The following is a 13,738-nucleotide window of genomic DNA, read 5'->3' as shown; positions in this document are numbered from 1 at the left end:
TCGCCATTCCTTAAAGGAATCACATGTGCCCTGAAATCATTTTAAAATCCCTGGAAAACCTTGAGTGCTGATATGCATTTTTCCTGTCTTCCAGGTGAAATATAAAACCAACCAGAACCAGAAACCAGACGGTTCTTCCGACCTCCCGAACCTCCTGCAGCTGGAGCACGCCCTGCACGCCACCAAGCTTCAGAGCAATGTAAGCCACATGCTGTTAGACAATAATTCAATATGTTAGACTGTCAGAGAAAAACTAGCTGTTTCATAGAATAATAACAAAGATTATTATTTTTATTAAAGTGCTACGATGCAGCCTTCAAAATAAAAGTCTCTGCAAAGCCCATGCGGATGTTGCAGGAGTTAATAAAGAGTTTAACATCTGCTACCGACACACAATTACAATAACAGTCCTGCATTGTGCTCGTGTGTCTTTATTTATTTTATTTTAGTTCGTTGAGTGAGGACGTTGTTGGACTGGACTCGGGCTTATTCAGCCAGCCTTCTGCTTGTTGAATAAGCCTGTGCTTATATAAATAGTCATCTTGTATAATAGTGTGTGTTTGTGTATATGTGATCAGGTAGAGTATAAGAAGAAGTACGAGCAGACGAAGGCTCATTACCACACAGCTCTGCACACGGCTGAACAGCTCCACCACAAGGAGAACGCAGTGCTGCACAGCCAGGTACACACACACACACACACACACACACACACACACACACGCACGCACGCACGCACACACACACACACAAGCAAAAGCTTTCATTGTCTGATAATTTCTAAACTTTACATTGTGTAAGTGCGTCTGATGGGTTTGTGTGCTTTGTTGTCTTCAGGTCAAGTACAGAGAGGAGTATGAGAAGAACAAAGGTCGCTCCCTGATGGAGTTCGGAGACACTCAGACCTACAAGGTGTCCAAGGAAGCACAGAAGATGCAAAGCGAGGTGAAACGTCTCTGCAGCTCTGACAGAAACAGACTTTATGTGTTTCTTTAGCTTTACACTCCAGTCAGAAGTTTCACTCTGAGCTTTGGATCCAGCAGATGAAGACTTCAGGTTTGGCGTGTTGTGCGTCTTTGGTTGTAACTTTTAAACTTTTTATGTGACATGTAGCAAATAATCCAAACAATATTTTGGCCTGCAGACTGGAGTGAATGAGTTTGGAGAAATTAAAGTGTTTTTATTTGCACAGAACACAGCGAGCATATATCTTCACTGCCTATTATAGAACTTTGAACACTGATTTCACAGCTGAGAAAATCTAAACCTAAAATAAATCATAACTCATATAATAATACGACTCCAGAAGGGGCTTAAATCAAGGAAAGCTATCATATTGTTTAAAACAGAGTTTAAAGTGTATGAGTGTCGTACAGAGAGAGTTCACAGCACAGCCACAGGTTATTAACGCTCTGCTCGCATCATGAACGATGCTGCAGCGTGGTGTCACTTCTTTTTCTGTCAATCGTTAACAACATGAAAACAAATCTGTTGTATTTTAGAGAAGCTGAGATCAGTGTGTGCCACCTGCTGTGGATCTGTGCCCCACAGTTTGACCAGTTAGACTCCAAATCAGCCGCTGAAGGAAACACCAGTGAAGCTCGGGCACGATGAAGCGATCGTACTTTTGTGGGGGTTTACAATTATTGGTTGTACAAGTATGAGGGTTATCGTGCACCTGTGCCTTAAAAAGCTACAAATATTAATGCTGATCACGTCTATCTGTGTGTCGTTGTTCTCTCACTGTGCTGTGTGTCTCTTACAGAAGGAATATCGGAAGGACTATGAGGAGCAGATGAAGGGCAAAGCCTTGGTGGACATCGACCAGACGCCTGGATACCTGACAGCGCGCCATGCTAGCAGCCTGCTGAGCGAGGTGACGTAGCCTCAGAGGGATGAACTATTTAAAGCCACGTTAGAGGTTTGATCAAGCTGTGCTCAAACCTGGAAGAGCAGATAATCCACTGATTTCCAACATCTTTTGGCTTGTGAAGCACTTGTGTTGTGGATTTTGGTGATTGTTCCTTTTTCTGGTTTTTCCTTTTCATGTCTTTTATTATCTGAACGATTGAAAGACAAAATCAGTGAACCCACATATATTTGTTTTAAAGAGTTTTAATAAGAGGAGGAGCTAAATGTATAGAGTATTTTGCTTATTTAAACAATATATGGCAGATTCTAAGGAGAGAAGCAAAGAAATCAACACATTTTTAATCTATTTATGTGAAATGAAGCACTTCACAAAGAAAAAGAACAAACATTTGGCTTTAATCAATCAAGCATTACTTTTAAAAAAATCATTTACGTTTTCATTTTTAGTTTCCCTGTTTTTGCTTTTTTTTTTTTTGCCCTTTCCTTGCAGAAAGAGTACAAGAGGGACCTGGAGCAGGAGGTGAAGGGGCGGGGCTTATCTGGTGTTGGTCTTGAAGAGACACCTGAGCTGCTGAGGGTCAGAAAAGCCAATCAGATACTGAACCAGGTAAACTAAAAACACACAGATTTCTGAAAGGTGTAAGTGGCCTGATCTGAACTGGAGTTCCAACTGTGGTGTTCACAGAAGGAGTACCGCAAAGATCTGGAGAGGGAGATTGTGGGGAAAGGCATGGAGCTGAGTGCTGATGTGCTGGAGATGCAAAGAGCCAAGAGAGCCTCACAGATCCAGAGCCAGGTTTGTGTCACCGGATTAAAGTAAATGGAAGTTCTTTCTCGGACATCTTATTCTTATAAGACATGCAGCCTGCGAACATTGAGCTGATGGTTTCTGTCTGCCTGATGCAGAAGTCGTACAAGCAGACGGAGCAGCTCAGAGAACACTCATACGGGTCGGTTACAGACACTCCTGAGCTGCTGCACGCCTCCTACCTCAAAGACGTCTACAGCCAGGTCTGTGTGTTAAAACAAGATGCTTTAAGTGAAACGACAAGTTCATCCCTCCAATCTAACCCCCCCACCTCCCCCGCCCCCCCTCTCTGTAGAAGAAGTATAAAGACGAGGCGGAGCGACTGAAGGGACGCTACAGTCTGGTTTCTGAGACCCCCGAGATGGAGAGGGTCAAAGCCAACCAGAGACACATCAGCTCTGTGAGTGCTCGGTGTCCCCACCATCTGTTCACTGTATTCCTGTTAATTATGATCGGCTAAAAGCTTTGACGTTTTAGTTCCTGTGATTTTTATGTAACTTCAGGACAATGAAACAGTGTAGTAAATGCACAAGATTGTTGTCATTTTTAATCTACTTTTTATTATTTTTATTGTTGTTCATAATAACGTTTTCTTCTCATTTTAGTAATGATGACTTGGTGAGCACATGTTATTCTCTAAAAATGAAATTCATGAGTCATAAGCACAAATGTTTAGATCCGAGACTGCAGGCTTTGGGCACGTACACAGTAAAGTCTGTTCTTCGGTATTTTTCTATAAAAATCTTACACTACTGCCACAAACACCAAGAACAAAGTGTGCAAACGTAGGAACAGACATTGCATTTTCAGTCTACATTGATTGTATTGCTGCTATTTCAGAGATAAAACAATACTTCGTTTTCAGGACTGGGATGAAGTTTATTAGCAAAGTTTTGCAGGGTCATTGTAGTCAGCAGTCACAGGCGGTGATATGTCTAAAAGGTTATACGACATAACTCTAAAGTGTTATTTACACACTTGTTACAGCAGCGTTTTCTTTCCTTTTAGCTGCGATACTGCTGGGACTCAAAGATGATGAGAAACCTGACGTCATCGGTCACAGAGACGCCAGAGATCGTCCTCGCCAGAGAGAACGCCAAGAAGATCAGTGACGTACGTTTACGGTTGGAATCAACAAACTTGTTTACTTGCTTCAGAAAAACAGTTTGCTTTTTTTATATGAGTGAATGTTAAGCTCAGAGAATCAATCTTCAGAACACTGAAGTAAAGTGTGTTTTTGAGTGGGAGTGGAGTTTAAGTAACCGCCACCAACAAGCAGCCTTTATAGCAGCAGATGACTCACCTCCAGCTCTGTTCAGGTCCGGTACAGGGAGGAGGTGGGTTGTGGCACCGCAGTCATGGACACACCTGAGATGGAGCGAGTCCGACGTAACCAGGAGAACATCAGCTCAGTGAGTACGCAGACAGCGGCCTCACAAAGTGAGCAGGGCAGCAGTCAGCGAGTCGTGAGGTTCGTTTGCACGGTCATGATGTGGGGATGAGGAGTGTGAGGACCGAGTGTGGCTCTGGGGCAGGAAGTCAGAGTGTGAGCGAGTCAGCTAATAGAACAGAACAATCATACATTCAGAGAGTGTCTCAAACACACTAACTACATGTTGGAGTCAGTGCTGGCTGACTGACAGCTTGTCCACTGCTTGAGTTAAATAAGCAGCTAATAACAGTAATAGTTTAGCACCACCTGATCTGGCTAACCTGATGACACCTGACCTGACATTTCTGATTTTGCCACCAGGTCAAATACAAGCAGAGTGCAGTGAAGGCCACCAGCGTTGGAGTGACTCCAGAGCTGGAGAGAGTCAAGCAAAACCAGGAGAACATCAGCTCGGCAAGACACACACACACACACACACACACGCACACACACACACACGCACGCACACACACGCACGCACACATACACGCACGCACGCGCACACAGACACTCCTCGTGCCTATGGTACGACAACTTTTCTCGTGCCTATGGTACGACAACTTTTCTCCGTGCCCCTGGTACACCGCTCAGAAACACTTTGCCACACACACACACACGCACACACACACACGCACGCACACACACGCACACACACACACGCACGCACAAACCAAAACAAACCCTCAGTCAGTTCCTCCAAAGTGTAGATTATCTGAAGCGTCCTGGTTGTAGTGGGAAGGAGGCAGACGGTGTGTTAGTGATCGATCTGAATCACACAAACGTTTTATTTGCCACCACCACACTCAAATTGTCTCTTCAACTGCTCGCTGAGATCAGAGGTTTTTGATAGGACGCACTTCAATCAGAGGACAGCTGATGAATGAAAGAAGAGCAGAAGTGATGACCGGGCCAAAGTGTGCAGGGAGTGAAGTAGAGAGGAATTTTACTCTGAAGGTTCTGAAACATAAATCTGCAACAAACTCAGACACACACACAAGTAAGTAATACAGTATTATCTGTATCTGTAATGTGTGTGTGTGTGTGTGTGTGTGTGTGTGTGTGTGTGTGTGTGTGTGTGTGTGTGTGTTAAATAGGTGAAGTACCAGCGCGGGCTGCAGGAGGTGAGGGGGCGGAGCTGCAATGAGCTGGACACACCTGAGTACAGACGTGTCAGGAAGACACAGGACTCGGTCTCCATGGTAGCAGCCTGGTTGCTGTGGTTCCCACCTGTGCAGTGGGAGGAGCTAACACAAGTGATGAGTGACGTGGCACCAAGCGTGGGACCGCAGCACGGATACTAACAAACACCAACAAGCTGACAGCACGGAGGACAGAGCAGTGTGTGTGTGTGTGTGTGTGTGTGTGTGGTGTGACCTTAATGAGTGTGGTGTGTGTCCACAAATAAAGATTTAAAAACACTCCCTGTGTGTGTTTGTTCACTTGCTCACTGACTACATGCATCCTGACCTGTGTGTGTGTGTGTGTGTGTGTGTGTGTGTGTGTGTGTGTGTGTGTGTGTGTGTGTGTGTTGTGCTGTCTAACACTAGACTGTGTTTAAACTGTGTCTCAGTCACTGACACTGACTCCTCTGCTCTTCACAGGCAAAGTACCACGAGGACTTTGAGCGGGCGCGCGGTCGAGGCTTCACGCCGGGGTTGGACGATCCCAGCATGGAGCGCTACCAGAGAGCCAATCAGATGATGGGAGAGGCGGGCTACAACAAAGGCATGCACCACCAGGTGACAGAGATGGACAGACGACCAGGAGGCATCATCGTAGGTTAGTGAAAGAGCCTGTGTGTGTTAAGGATTCAGCGGTTGGTGTGTCTGCTGGCTGCTGTGTGGTATTGCACCAAGAAAGGGATTGGCCAGCAGAGTCACATGACACAATCATCTGATGTTGTTTAGTTGTTGAATTCTTTATTCTTCTTAGCTCTAACTGTGAACTTTGGACCTATAAAGAATGTGATGCTTCATCAATAACTTTTGTCTCCTGTAGTTTCTGTTATGTGTTATTCATATAGTGTTTCACAATAAAAGCCTCCACATGAAGCCAAAGACACCTGAAATAACAGCAAGGTTTAGGTCTGGACCAGGTGGTTGATGTGCTGAGTCTGGTTTAAGTATTATTTTATGGTAAAGTGGAGCCACTTTCCGCTTTGTTACTTTCTTTTCATAGTTTGTTTTTTAAGTGAACAGATGAGCTGTGATTTGGAATTTTTTTTTTTTTACTTCAGCCCTCTGAGTTTATATCTGTTACGGTCAAGAACAAAGTCAGAGAAACGTCAGTTCAAATGAAGTCATGGAATATTTATCAACTTAATAATGTTGGATTGTTTCAGTCACTGCTTCTGTCCAAATCTTGTTCCCTCCTGTCTGAAGACCTGAAGGTGTGGAGGGCAGACCCAGGCTCCATCTTTGACTTTGACCCTCTTGAGGACAACATTCAGTCCAAAAGCCTCCGCAGGATGTCTGGTAGCTCTGGATCCTCAAGAAATGTTTTCAAACTAAAATATTTTGCATATTTGCATACATCTCTCATGACCCCTCATGACCCTGGTTTTACTATTAATGATTTTTAAAGTCACATTACCCTTTTACACACTAATAAACATGTTCACAAATTATTTTCCAGCCTGCTGTGTGCAAGTTTGATCCTCAGTTCACACTCTTGCATTGATCAAGTTGAAAGTTCTGCCTTTACTTTAAAAAAAATCCTTATTATCATAAAGGTCCTTTTTTAAATGTCTTTGTTTGTGACGTTAAAATAAAATAAAATAAAAATACTAAAACTGTCAACAGTCACACTGTAAGTCCAAGATTTAGAGATATTAACTGGAAATATGCTCTTGTGTAATACCAGTCTGAACCACAAGATGGCGCATTCAGCCTTTGTAGTACTCAATATAATATGTGTATATATATTTATATCATTTCATTTACCATAATTTTTAGTAGCCTGAAGACCTAAACATTACATTAAATTAGTTTGAAGTCATCTTCAGCAACACAAAATTATTTAAAATGGTAAAATGGCCTGTATTTGTATAGCGCTTTACACATGCAGTCATCCACCCATTCACACACACATTCACACACTGGTGATGGCAGCTACATTGTAGCCACAGCCACCCAGATCCAGGTCCCTGACAGAAGCACCTAAAAGTAAGTCCAGCTGCCTTCAACTCAAGCTTTCCAGAGTTTAAACAAAAAATACATTTAAGCAAGAGTCTGGTTATAGTTAGTACCAGCACGTTGATCCTGTTAGCCAACATCCTGACTGAAGCTTTGCCGTTGCCATGTTGTGCAAAATGCAGTGGATAAAATCCAAGTAAATATAGTTGATGGAAATGCAACTAACACCCAAACATTTCAGTTTACTGAAATAAAAACATGTCTAAAAAGCAGCTAAATGGAAAAATAATGTGTGCTTATGAAACCAAATGAAAATGTAAACATTACATTCGCGCAACAAACATAAGGAAACATTTTTTGCATGTAGCGTTTTATTACTAGAATCATATGTGACGGTGTTGACACTGTATGCTGAAATAAGTAACCCCCCCTCTGGAAACTAACTGAAACTAAACTGAATTAAAAATAGCAAAAAAAGAAAACTAACAGAACCATAAGTTATAATTTGAAATAGCTGATATGCTCATGCTGTTACGCACTGTCTTTGTTCTTATTAGAGATGTTTTCTTTGTTTTTCCTGTTGTTACTTCTGTCCCGCGCTGCCCTCCGGTGGTGGCCGGCTGTTAGAGCGAGCTGACCGCAGGCTGAGCAGGCAGCACTCCCAGCAGTCGCTCACCCTCAGCCAGGCTCAGTCTGTCAGCTCGCTGACCTCTGACCTCTGGGACCGCAGCAGCGCTGAAACTCCGGGTATCTTTCCTCCTCGGTTTTGTTTCCTCCTCACAGCAGGGTGAACGCATGGGCCGACTTATGTTTCCCGTCTCTGATCCACAGATTAAACTAACTCACTGTCTCCTCGCAGCATTGTGCATGAAGGTCACTGTGGGGGTTTTATTGTTAACATTTCACAAAGAGTTTCACAGCAACAGAGGCAGAGTTTTCCAAGAAAGCAGAACAGAGTTTTCAACTTATTTGCTCTCACGCCTCTCTCTCTCTGTGTTTCTGTGTCTCTCACCCAGCTCCTGTGCTCCCTGGAGCGTACCATCAGGGCGTCCAGATGCAGCAGCAGCAGCAGTATCACGGCTACATGCATCAGACCAGCATGTCATCTGTCAGATCTGTCACCTCTCCTCCACACTCAGGCACCATGGTACACTCTTCTGAAACAAAGTTTTTTTTGGTCTAAATTTAAAGGTTTTTTTTCCCTGAGAACAAAATCCCTGAAACCCTGAAATCTGTGTCTCGGTCTTTTTGCAGCGTGTTTACCGTGCGCTGTATGACTACGTGGCTCAAGATCACGATGAGGTCTCATTCAGGGACGGCGACGTCATCATCAACGCTCAGCCCATCGACGAGGGCTGGATGTACGGCACCGTGCAGAGAACCGGCAAGTCCGGCATGCTGCCGGCAAACTACGTGGAGTGTTGCAACTAAAGCGGAGAGGAAGACGAGTTTGTGAGAGAGAGGGCCTGAAATTCACAGTTACATCCACCTTCAGCGTTATAAAAGCAGCTGGTGATGTTCTTTGCATTTCAGGGCTCATTTACATTTTCAGTGTTATGGGAAACGAGAAAGACAGGTGATAGATTGTTAGACTGTTCTGGTCAATTTTTAAAACAGGAAATTATGTTTAAAAAAATAAGTTTAATGGGTTTTAATTAGACGTGATGGATTACAAAGCTGCAGCTTCTTTGAGAATAAACACATCTGCTCAACAGCCAATCAAAGAGCAGTTTCTGCACTTAAAGGTGAAGGAAACTGACCAGGATGCAGTGCAGCGGAGCAGGGTGCGCTATGATTAAAGAGGGCTGTCTGAATGCTTGGGGAAGCCTTTCCTGTATCTGATGGACACAGATACGTCTATCAGGTCCATCGCTTATTGGAAAATACATCTACTTCAGCTCCATTCAGGCCTTTTCTACAGTATCTCCAAAATTATTCTTCTTGTTATGTAAAATTAGCATTTATGTTAAAAAAAAAAAGAAATTTACAAAAAATCTACACAAAATATTATGAAGCACTGTCCAGAAATATGTGCAAAGTCATGGAAATCAATTTCACTTTTTTTTGACACAGATCTTAAATTATTACATTGAACACAAATCTGTAAACTCCTGGAGTTTCATCCATGTCCGTCCGAAAGCAGCTGCAGAATCAGCATCAGTAGTAACCTCGAGGCTCTGGTCACGTCTCAAAGTTACTGTATATGGTTTGAAACAGAGTGAAAGTGCGCCGAACGAAAGGTTTGGGATCTGAGCTGGAAATGAACCACAAGCAGCTTCATGGTTCTTCTTTAGGTGGCACTGAAATATATATTTTTTAATTTAGGCATTAAAAGTTTAAGAATCTATTGGGCAGAACTGTCTGGTGTAAAAAAAATTAATAGATAGATAAAAGATAGATAAACCTTTGTAGTTTTACACTGAGCGCTGCAATGCACTGAACATCATGAGCCGGTGATATCAGGTAATAATTGACCTGAAGGGGAATTTTCTTTTGATGAGCGGTGGATGAAGAGAAAAAAGCAGATGGAGGGATAAATCTAGCATGCTGTCATGTTTTATGAGAATATAGAAGTAGAGGAGCGAACGACAGAAGGATGCATGAAGAGAAGCAGTGAGAGAGACTAGAAACAAGTAACGTGTAACTTTTTAATCACCTGTGACAAACTAGAAGAGGAAATGAAGAAGGAATGAGCAGGATTAATCTAGTTTATAATACAACAGGAATTCAGACAAGACTCCTAAACTGCAGCTTTGGGTGTGGTCTGTGTTTTTAATACTGCCAACAACGCCCAGGAAAAGACCACAAAGCCTCGTTTCAGCTCCACATGTCGATTAATCCACAACAAATTCACTGTAATCTCACTACATCCACATAAAAGACTCATAAATGTTTCATACTTCAAATGAACATGTGATAAGCTGAATCAAAGTTCTTGTTCATTGTTGAAAACTGCTAATTAGACTCATAACTCATGATATAAGTCACTGCTTGGCAAATAATCCTAACAGGCACTGCAGTCAGCTCACATCGACACGCTGCAGAGGAGATGCTCCTTAAACATAAAGGCAAACAAATCTGAGAAAGGTTCTTACTCGGGTCATTCTTTAAATATTCAGATTACATTTGTGACTTTTACCTACTATGAAATGTTTCCGTTCTACAGTTTGCATTTTTAATTTGCATTTTTTTCCAAAATGTTTTAAGTTTAAAAGACTTTAAATAACAGAACAAACTAAAAAAAGATTAAGTTGATTATTCCACCCTCACAAGACAAAATCCCAGATAAACAAAAACAGATCAATAAAAAAGTCCAGCAGGTCCAACAGTGGCTGCTCCATCGGCAGGTTTCTCCACCCTCAACCAAATTTCCTCTCATCAGACGCGGTGTCCCTGTGCTCTGATCAAACTCACTCACTACAGAGTGGATCTGATGGATTTCCTGTTCTTATTGAATTCGTGTTCAGATGTGAGAAAGACAGTTTTAGTTTTTATTCTTTAAAATAAAAGGAAAATGCTGCCTACAGCTTCCCCCGTATTCAGAAGGCTCCCCACAGCAGGTAGCGGGTTTGTTTGGAGGGTTTTCCTGGTTTTGTGTCTGTGGCTGGAGTTGAACTGGGGATCGTTTTAACTGCTTCACTCTGGCACCACCAGAATAAAGAATACAAATGAAAACTGAATTCAAATGTTGGCGTAATGCAAATTTGATATGATGTCAACAAGTACAACGAGTTGTCCTGTTTTAGGACCATTATTAAGATGCATAGAAGAATAAGTGCTGTAAGACCTCTTACAGTCAGCAGGTGCTCATCAGGGAGCGACACCCATGAAATTATCTGCGCACTGAGGTCTGAGGGACCTCCCAGGACCTCCCTGACACTATTTTCCACATTCCAGATATCTCTTGATCTCTAATGTCGAACACGACCTGCTCCAGAGCAGGTCTGTGGTTCTGAAAAGCCAGGATTAAACCAAAGTTACCTGGACGAGCCCAAATACTGCTCTGTCAGCCATCGATGCCACTAATGAAACAAATATGGTCACATGCTGACACGTTTATGTGATCTGAAGGGAATCCAGAAAGCACAGAGAGATGAATTGAGACACTGATGGTTTTTGGTCTTTTTATGGGTTTTGTTGGCATTAAGAAAACGACAGATTGTCAACAGACTTTCATTTGAAAGGATGCAGAAAAAGAAGAAGAGGAGCAGGGAATGAAAATAATTAGATCTGTCTTCTCTCTAGACGTGAGCCCGAGAATGAAAAGGAAAGAATGAAAAGTCAGAAAATACTTTTTTCTTAGCAGTGATGCAACCACAAGGAAGGAGTGGGGCAGGCGAACAGGAACAAGGTTTAGAAACCTCGAGTTTGAGCATTTATTTATCCCGGGTTTAATTCATGTTCAGGGGAGTGTGGTTTTGTTTTTGACTTCTGATGTACAGTAACCTGTCGACAAACCACCGACAGATCATCGGTTTTAAACAGCAGCAGTAACCTCTGTGTTTGTAAAGGACTTAACTAACACACTGTGTCTTTCTGTTTCTCGTGTCATGCTGTCTGAATATCTCTGCACACAGTAAAAGTTTATATTTCCTGAAATCTGAAGAGACTGTTTAAGTACGTCGGACTGGAGATTTCTGGACGTTGCAGACTATTTTGATACACGGGCTCCTGTCCACGTTTGGGAAAGTTATATTTTACTCTTGTGTGTATCCAGTAAGTCGTGTTTTTGGGGTTTCTTGTCTTGCTGTGTGGATTGCATCCCAGTCATGTACTGAATAAATCTTCACTCAGCCATGATTTGTCATTCTAGCTGGAAACCATTTTTGCATTTTGTATGTTTTATTTCATAAAAATAGATGCAATAGAATATAATTTACTGAATATTCATGTGTTGATTGTGTTAAGTTTTGAAGAGACGCTGTTTCTTTTGTTTTTGGTTCATGCTTTGATGATTTTTTTGCTTCTAATGTCACAGTTTTTTTTCTTATTTACTCAGTATATCATCACAGATTTTACTAAATTTATTTACATATTATTTGAAATTATAGATCATTCAATCTCGGCCTGTTTTGCCATGTGATAATTGCAGTGTGTTCCATATGGGAGAAATAAAAAACAAATAAACAATCAACAGAAAAGTTCATCTTATTTAGAAATATGACTCAGATCCTGTTATTGCATCTCTGAAAGTGAGACGTTTACTGATGCCAACAGCAGATATTTAGCTGTTGTGTCACATCACCTTTCATGGACAAAAATATTTCTAAAAATGTGCAATGATGATTTTTAAAATGTATTAGATGTGTTACATCTAATCTGGGGGGGAGGGAGCAAAAATAAATAAAATAAGACATCAGCTCAGCCGAATAATTACTTTAAATATGTGGACACAAGTGCAGCAAATACAGCATAAAGCTGAGCCATCAAAGGTGTGAAACACTAGGACATACAGCATGTTTGAAAACCATGACAAAGAAGCAAACTGAGGGTTTAAATACACACATAAGGTCATTAGTGACAGAGGACACATCTGGGGAAAAGAAGCACAGGTGAGCAGAATCTAACTATACAAGGGGACACAGAACTTAAAGCATGTGACATGAAGGAAAGTAAGACAGGAAGTAACAGAACACAAGACTAACACCAAAAAAAGGGTCAGAAGATGCACAGAAACGAGACTAGGAGACATCAAACAAGGAGCTAAGAAACATAAATACCTAAGTCAGAAGCACTGGAAATGCTATACCCAAAAGACTAAATAATATAACACTTGAATGTAAGCTACCTAATAAACCCAACAATAAATTGTGAAAACCACAAAACTCAAAACACGAGGTCAAAGATCCAAGAGCTCTGGTTTTTCTTGCCATTGAATGTGTGAGGTAGTTGAATGCAAGGACACTCTTAAAAAAATCAAAATAAATAAATCTTGACGTCAAGAGTTTCACTTCTGGTTAAAGTACCAGGAGATGATGTGGAAATGGTTACAGAATATATATACATGCATACAGTGTATTAGTAGTAGTATTGTTTTTGTTTTTTTAACTTTTATCTGTTTTTGTTTTATACTTTATCTCTGTGTGAAGCACGTTGTGATCTTTTATCTAGAAATAAATAAAACAAAATTTTACTTACTAACTGTTCAGCACCTTTCATCCTGGTTAGTGAAGTTCAAAGTGCTGCACAGATGACTGACAGTCTGATAGTAAAACAGAGGAAAGTCTAAAGTAGCAAAACAACATGCAGTGACAAGGAATTTCAAATAAATTGTAATAAAAATAAAATTATTTTTTATAAGTGGCATTAAAACGTAATAAATCTTATAAACAGTCAGATTAAGAGTTTGCCATTAAAAATATGATGAATAAAAATAATTAGCAGTTGTTGTTTTTTTAAAATAATATTGCTAATTCATAAAAAAATATTTTTTCTTTACTTTTATCATTCTTTTTCTCATATCTGTTGTGGAACATAACGCTGAACATACAA

At 41.2% G+C, this 13,738-nt stretch overlaps 1 protein-coding gene across 4 annotated transcripts in view; it reads left to right on the top strand.

Moving 5' to 3' along the window:
* The window catches only part of LOC146625924 (uncharacterized), a 73,695-nt gene extending 61,443 nt beyond the window's left edge, over positions 1-12,252 (top strand). For 2 of the 4 annotated variants that reach the window (XM_085363068.1, XM_085363069.1), the window contains 13 exons: positions 95-199; positions 579-683; positions 838-945; positions 1,766-1,876; positions 2,363-2,479; positions 2,558-2,668; positions 2,779-2,883; positions 2,976-3,080; positions 3,689-3,793; positions 4,000-4,092; positions 4,434-4,526; positions 5,207-5,452; positions 5,714-5,767. In XM_085363068.1, coding sequence (XP_085219194.1) covers positions 95-199; positions 579-683; positions 838-945; positions 1,766-1,876; positions 2,363-2,479; positions 2,558-2,668; positions 2,779-2,883; positions 2,976-3,080; positions 3,689-3,793; positions 4,000-4,092; positions 4,434-4,526; positions 5,207-5,413 — 1,365 coding nt within the window. In that variant the 3' untranslated portion in view covers positions 5,414-5,452; positions 5,714-5,767. Of the gene's footprint in view, positions 1-94; positions 200-578; positions 684-837; positions 946-1,765; positions 1,877-2,362; positions 2,480-2,557; positions 2,669-2,778; positions 2,884-2,975; positions 3,081-3,688; positions 3,794-3,999; positions 4,093-4,433; positions 4,527-5,206; positions 5,453-5,713; positions 5,892-6,493; positions 6,587-7,873; positions 7,994-8,262; positions 8,394-8,500 lie in introns of those variants that run through there. The other 2 variants (XM_085363070.1, XM_085363067.1) reach the window with 2 other exon arrangements.
* The last annotated feature ends 1,486 nt before the right edge of the window (positions 12,253-13,738 follow it).

The sequence above is a fragment of the Diplotaxodon limnothrissa genome, linkage group LG9, assembly GCF_057381915.1.
Source record: "Diplotaxodon limnothrissa isolate DT_005_m linkage group LG9, D_limnothrissa_male_GT1.1, whole genome shotgun sequence".
Taxonomy (NCBI): domain Eukaryota; kingdom Metazoa; phylum Chordata; class Actinopteri; order Cichliformes; family Cichlidae; genus Diplotaxodon; species Diplotaxodon limnothrissa.
This window is presented reverse-complemented; position numbering and strand designations above follow the sequence as displayed.